A 7020-nucleotide genomic window follows, 5' to 3' on the forward strand; every position below is an offset into this window, starting at 1 on the left:
TCGTTTTAATAAATGTATTTTTTAAGATTCGTGAGTGAAATTCCTTCTTTTTACTTTAATCCTTTGCAAGAGACAAATGATACCATAACTTTGCTACCTGTGGCAAGCAATTGATAACCTTCTATCAGCCCTTAAAGCTGACCAGACAAACCCTTGTGGATTAGGTCATTTTTTCTATTTCTTGCATACATACTTTCCTTTTTATCAATTTACACTCTTCTAGACGTCTTCCCCTTTCGGTACGTATACTGTTCCTGGACGTGCTAACCAGGTGGTGGCAGCGCTAATGACCTAATTAGCAAGAGTAATTAAGAGTCAATCACTACACCAGCATTAGAGATTCCAGCGATTCAGATATGATAGCAAAATCGTCATCAAAGTCAAGGTCCGTGACCTTGATATTACCCAGTGTTGCTTCACACTGACTATGAATAGTAGCTCTGCCCATTATCAAACACTGCGTTTACTATTGCCACTACTGCCCTCCTCACAAGTTATGTGCCATCTGCTGTAAAAATGGAGGCTCAGTGACTACTAAAACGAGGTATGTGGATTCGTTCGTGATTGAAGAGAAGAAATAGTAGAAGTAGCATAATCTACTGCAAGATATTCGTTTGGATGATGAATATAGGCAAGATCCTTTAAGAAATTTGGAAGATTCATTGACTCATATATTATTATTATTTGAGGAGTTGAGTATTCCTTTCTTGGCAGACTATACTCTCTTGCCATGCCCGCTTCGCCAATTTCCGAACGAGACATGTCCACATTCTACTTATGCGAACTTTTAACATTTGTTTTTCAATATTTTCAGGTTGGTATTTCATCCTTCTTTCATTGTCTGAGAACGCTTAATTTTTTTTTTAATGCATATGGTCCATATATTCTAATGAATAATTAATTAAAGATTAAGACCTATATAGAGATAAACATATTTTATATACATTGTGTTCAAACTTGTGCTTTTGTATTGTTCTCAAATATTTTTCAAAGCAAGAGAAATCCGTAAGATATTCAGTGTTTTAAAATATCGACAGAATAAGAAGGATCGGAAAGAGAAACACAGTCACTCGTCATTTTGCATGCTGGGTTGTATTCCTAAAGAAGGTACAGCAGGAAGATGAGCTTGGAGGAGGGATCCGCTCAGGCCGACCTACCCCTTTAGGGGCAGTGACAGCAGCAGGAGCACTGGGCACACATCCCCCTCCAGGGGGATGACTAGCCCTCCCGGACCCACACTTTCACCTCATCCCTCTCGGACCCACACTTTCACCTCCTTCCAAACGGAGGTGAAGGTGTGGTGGCAACGAAGATGTTACTGCTTTGAGATGATTTACATCACACGGCTGTGTGTAGCGAGGGGATGTATTAGGGCAGCTCCGTTCCCTCTATACGTGGACGTGGAAGAAGCTAAACAGGAGAAAATCCATCATCTGAAATCTTTCGACAGACGCCACTCTTTTGTTTCTCATCGTTTTGTCTTTTTTCTGGAGAGAGTCATAGTGAATGTACACTGTACGTACTTTGTACATTTTGTGTATCATACGCTACTCGGTAATAAAGATCTATTATTTTATGAAATTATCCCCAGTCAAGGTAGCAAATAACAGCATTGGACAAGAATTAGTACTCTCTGTTTTCTAGTGTGTTTTTGTCTGCATTAGCTGAGGGTTAATATCATCATCATTATTATTTTCGTCATGGTTTTGATCGTGTTCGAAGCGAAAGCAAGTGGCTTTGTCAACCGCGGACAAGAACATCGTCATCTGTCTTTTTTAAGCTTTTTCGGTGTTGTTGGAGGACTGGGAAACGGTGTCCTGAGGCTTTTCTTCGTGGATGCAGAACCAAGGCAATCTCTTCTGCAACTCCAACCTGAGAGATGAGGAAAAATGAGAGACGGTCACTACTTAGCACGTTGGGTTTTTTAAGAATTAGCCCACACGCACACATAGGCGTACAGTAAGGAAAAAATAATTAGCGTTACCCTTTTCCACAAACCAATATGAAAAATTGACGAAGTGGTGTGGAATAGCAAGGCAAGGTGGTTAGCTCCGTAATCTGGTGTTAACAGAGAGAAGCGCTCAACTACTCATTGACCACAAGTAAAGATAACGATGGTGTTTTTTTTCTGACTGCATGTCTAAATACTGTATGCACTGTGTGTTGAGTGTGTGTGTGTGTGTGTGTGTGTGTGTGTGTGTGTGTGTGTGTGTGTGTGTGTGTGTGTGTGTGTGTGTGTGTGTGTGTGTAAAACGACAATAGTAATGATATTAGTGACAGACAAACGGACGATGCAGAGGCAGACTGACCTGTATCTCGGGTGGTTGATGGCGTAAACCCAGGGGTCGATACAAGCCATAGATTTGCAGGTTAGAGCTGGGATCATTGACACAAGGGGCGTGAGAACAGACCTGTAAATGGAGAGGAAATTCTAATGGGATAAAGAAGAGGAGTTCCCTGTGTGGATTAATCTGAGAAGATCGTTTTTTTATGTATTGATATTCAGTACTAGGGAAAAGAATAAGTTCGGTCAAAAGCAGTTTTATCTTCTCTCATTCAGTCTGCCGTGGTTAAAAAAAAGTTATTATGAAAAAAAAAACATGAGGAATCTTTGAAGATTCCCTCCTATCTGTATACGAAATATTTCTTCTCTTCTCTTTATCTCTCCTCTCTCTCTCTCTCTCTCTCTCTCTCTCTCTCTCTCTCTCTCTCTCTCTCTCTCTCTCTCTCTCTCTCTCTCTCTCTCTCTCTCTCTCTCTCTCTCGCTCTCTCTCTCTCTCTCTTACAATAGAACAATACCTTCCATAAACCACTTTCCTTCCCTCTTTCCCCTCAAAAAAAAAAAAAAAATCAAAAGAAGAAAACGTGACTCAAACCAAACAGAAAACGGGCATCCCCCATTCCCCCAGAGCGCCATCTCTTACCGGTTTCCGAAAGCGCCGATGAGGGCTACGACAGCGTACGGAGTCCATGACACGAGGAACATGAAGAAAAGTCCCATGCAGACCTTGGCAATGCGGATCTCGGCGGATTTCTCCTGGTCCTCTTTGCTGCCAACACTTCGCAGGTTGTCAACGTTCATCTTCTTAGCCTGTTGGCAGGGGGGAGTGTATCAGTGGGAGGGGAAAAAGTAGTAGAATGGAAATGGGTGTAGTACTAAGGGAATAACATTTCGGAACGGATACACACTTAAATATTGTACGTTATGGATGGTTTCTATTTTTTACTTCTTATTTGTCTTATATTCTTCTTTTCGTTGTTTCCTCCTTTTTGCTATATCCTCTTTTTGTTCTTTTCTCTTGTTCTTTTTAATCCCTCGTTTCGTGTCTCCCCCCCCCATCTTTCTTCTATTCGTCTTTATAATTGTTTTTCTATGTACCTTTATTATCCTGAGTTTTTCACCTCCTCTACTTCTCTTTGTTTTATTCTACCTCCTCCACATCCACTCTCTCGCCTTCCATTTTCAGCAATTCATTATTCCATGCACATGTGTTGTGTATCTTATATCAATGTTTTGTTCGTGTACGTTATCTTTATTATGCAGTGTCATGTCAGTCTGCTACTATTGTATTACTATTGCATTACTTTACTGTGTCCAATATATCAGTGATCGATTCCAACACTACCTGGCAATTGCATATTGCTGCATGACATGGGTAGATTGCTGTAGAGAAACTGGATGAGTACGGACATGCTTTGCAAGAGTATGGCACGAAGTGGGTGATCTCTCGTCCTCGTAGGTTAATACTGAGAGAGTTTCAGAACTGAGAAGGGGGGGAGGGATACCGACTGACTTTTCTCCCTCTCTAGCTCGCATCTGTCGTAAGTCTTGCTTCTAAGTACTCATCATACTCTCGGCACATTCTATAGAAGTATCTCTCTCTCAAGTGCGTGTCTCTCTCTCTCCTCGTCATCTTCAGATGCTCTGTTAGTCTACATACAAGAATGGAAGGTAAGGATTTGATAAATGTTCATGAGAAGGCAAATAGTTATTTTGAGCTCGTCACAGTTGCTATGTCTGTTTGCTTTTGTTCCTGTCATAGATGCTAGTCTGGTATCCATCGGTTCGTATTAATCTAAGCTTCTCATTACGTTCATGTATTCTGAATTCGTTTGTGTTTGCGTTTTGTTTGTGCTCGTGCGTTTAAGTGTTTGTATGCGATGACTCATTCTGTTTGCTGTTGTGTGCATGTTTGCTGGTCCTCCTCACCGGACGACCTCCCAGATCCGAGAGAGCATCATACACCAGCGTACATGTCCCAGTCCCCAGCCATCGAACGCTGTCGGACTTAATCTTGGGTTCAAAGCTTCATTGTCCTGCAAATGCAGATAAGTATATTGTTTCAAATGATCTGATGATGTACTACGCGACCTTTTTTTTTGTCACTTTGCAATATCTACTCATGATAAAAGTGTCGATAGAATTATGTCTGTTCACAGTCTGCCTCGTTATCTCCAATCACGATGATAGAGCCTAACATGTTATCTCAGTCATATATAGTTACTCTACCATAATAGTACTGTAGAATAACACGATAATTTCATTTACAAGTTATAAAATAAAACTCATTTCAGCAATCTGACTTAATTCATCAGTAATTATCAATTACACATACTGATAGTGCTTAATCTGATATTTCATAATGTTCTATGTGTGCAATGATGCTCAATCATAAGCTATCTAACATCCTAATTCCTCTCTTATATCTTCTGCATCTGCTTGTCTGCGTCCATCCTAGAGTAGTCTCCATGACGTACATGTCGCACCGAACTTGCCAATGTTCTCTTTAAGGAATTTTATCACCTGCTCTTGCTCATCTTAAGTCAGTGAGCAGTTCACACGAACATTTGGCGTCCGGATCTCTCTCTTTCTCTCTCTCTCTCTCTTTCTCTCTCTCTCTTTCTCTCTGTTTCTCTGTTTTTTCTCACTACGTTTTTTTTTATTCTCTCTCTCTCTCTCTCTCTCTCTCTCTCTCTCTCTCTCTCTCTCTCTCTCTCTCTCTCTCTCTCTCTCTCTCTCTCCCTCTCTCCCTCTCTCTCTCTCTCTCTCTCTCTCTCTCTCTCTCTCTCCCCCTCTCTCTCTCTCTCTCTATCTCTCTCTCTCTCTCTCTATGTCTCTCTCTCTCTCTATGTCTCTCTCTCTCTCTATGTCTCTCTCTCTCTCTATGTCTCTCTCTCTCTCTATGTCTCTCTCTCTCTATGTCTCTCTCTCTCTCTATGTCTCTCTCTCTCTCTCTCTCTCTCTCTCTCTCTCTCTCTCTCTCTCTCTCTCTCTCTCTCTCTCTCTCTCTCTCTCTCTCTCTCTCTCTCTCTCTCTCTCTTATGTTTCTCTCTCTATGTTTCTCTCTCTCTCTCTCTATGTTTCTCTCTCTCTCTCTCTATGTTTCTCTCTCTCAATGTTTCTCTAGCTCTCTATGTTTCTCTCTCTCTCTCTATCTTTCTCTCTCTCTCTCTCCTCTCTCTCTCTCTCTCTCTCTCTCTCTCTCTCTCTCTCTCTCTCTCTCTCTCTCTCTCTCTCTCTCTCTCTCTCTCTCTCTCTCTCTCTCTCTCTCTCTCTCTCTCTCTCTCTCTCTCTCTCTCTCTCTCTCTCTCTCTATGTCTACATACAAGAATAACAATAAGAGCATTTTTATAACATGTTCAATGGAGAGAGGAGAAAATAGTTATTTTGAGCCTAAAGATCACAGGTATAGCTAATGTCTTGGTTTTGTTTTGTGTCTGTAAATGTTAGATGCTAGTCTGTGTATATCCAATTACGGTTGTATTAATTAAGCTTCATATTTACGTTCATGTATTTAGAATTATAAGTTTGTGTGTTTGCGTTTGTGTTTGTGCGTGTGCGTTTAAGTGTTTGTATGCGAGTGTACTCATTTATGTGTGTGTGTTTGTGTGCATGTATGTGTCTGAGTCCGCCTCCTCACCTGGAACGAACCTCCCCCAGATCCCGAAGAGAGGCATCATACACCAGGGCGTAGCATAGGCCCAAGTCCCCAGCACCATCAGGAACGCTGTGCCGGACTTAATCTTGGGTTCAAAGGGCTTTGCAATTGTCCTGCAAAGAGGCGAGATAAGATAAGAATGTTTCAAAATGATATGATGATGATACTAAACGGCGACCCTTTTTTTTTGTCAGCTTTGCAATTATCTACTCATGATAAAAAAAAGTGGTGATAGAAAATGATATGTCTGTTCACAGTGCCTCGTTATCATGCAACAATGACAGCGATGATAGAGCCAACAATGATGATATCAGTGCAGATAATAGTAATAATAACTATACCAATAATAGTAATGGTAGAATAACAACGATGAAATTTAATTTAGAAAGATAATGATAAAGATAAAAAAAACAATGATAGCAATGATGATATTAATTACAATAGTAATGATATCAATTACAACAATGACTGATAGTGTTAATGTGATGATCTTAATAATAATGATGATAATGATGATGACAATGATGATAATCATAAAAGCTATCATAAAAACAACAAAAGTCTCACTTATATCTGTCGTAGGCGATAGCTGCGTTGGTCATGGCGCCGGAGATCCCAGAGTAGGACCCCATGAGAGCGAACATGTCGCAGCCGAACTTGCCCCAAATGGGTCCCTCGTTGAAGGAATTGATGATAAACACGGGCGTCTTGAGCATCATGATGAAGTCGAGGAGGGCGAGGTTCACCACGAACATGTTAGAGGGCGTCCGGAGGCTCTTAGCTCTGTGGGCGTGGTGGGAGGGTGGGAAGGAGGTATGAGGGATGGGGAAGGGGAGGGAAAGAGAGGGTGGAGGGCAAAGAAAGGGAGTGTGGGAGGGATATAGAGGAAAAGGGGGAAGGGGAAGGAAAAGAGGAGGAGGGGAGAAGGTAAATGAAGATAAAGGATGTGGAGAAGATAGAGGTGAAACAAGGAGAGAGAGGTGGGACGGATAAGAGAAGAGAAATAAAGGAAGATAAAGGGAGAGGAAGAGACAGACAGACAACAGGAGAGAGAGGAAGAGAGGGAGGGAGAAGACAAGAT

General features: G+C 41.4%; 1 protein-coding gene across 1 annotated transcript in view; it reads right to left on the bottom strand.

The window, feature by feature from the left end:
- Positions 1-1073: 1073 nt before the first annotated feature.
- LOC125039275 (opsin, ultraviolet-sensitive-like) overlaps positions 1074-7020 on the bottom strand; it is a 9002-nt gene continuing 3055 nt past the window's right edge. The window contains exons 4-12 of the mRNA XM_047633112.1: positions 6507-6722; positions 5922-6052; positions 4687-4771; positions 4511-4520; positions 4211-4317; positions 3591-3747; positions 2925-3103; positions 2310-2411; positions 1074-1872 (exon numbers count right to left, since the gene is read on the bottom strand). Of these exons, the coding sequence (XP_047489068.1) occupies positions 1776-1872; positions 2310-2411; positions 2925-3103; positions 3591-3747; positions 4211-4317; positions 4511-4520; positions 4687-4771; positions 5922-6052; positions 6507-6722 (1084 nt within the window). The 3' untranslated portion in view covers positions 1074-1775. The remainder of the gene's footprint in view (positions 1873-2309; positions 2412-2924; positions 3104-3590; positions 3748-4210; positions 4318-4510; positions 4521-4686; positions 4772-5921; positions 6053-6506; positions 6723-7020) is intronic.

This window comes from Penaeus chinensis, chromosome 27 (assembly GCF_019202785.1).
Source record: "Penaeus chinensis breed Huanghai No. 1 chromosome 27, ASM1920278v2, whole genome shotgun sequence".
In the NCBI taxonomy this organism is placed as follows: Eukaryota; Metazoa; Arthropoda; class Malacostraca; order Decapoda; family Penaeidae; genus Penaeus; species Penaeus chinensis.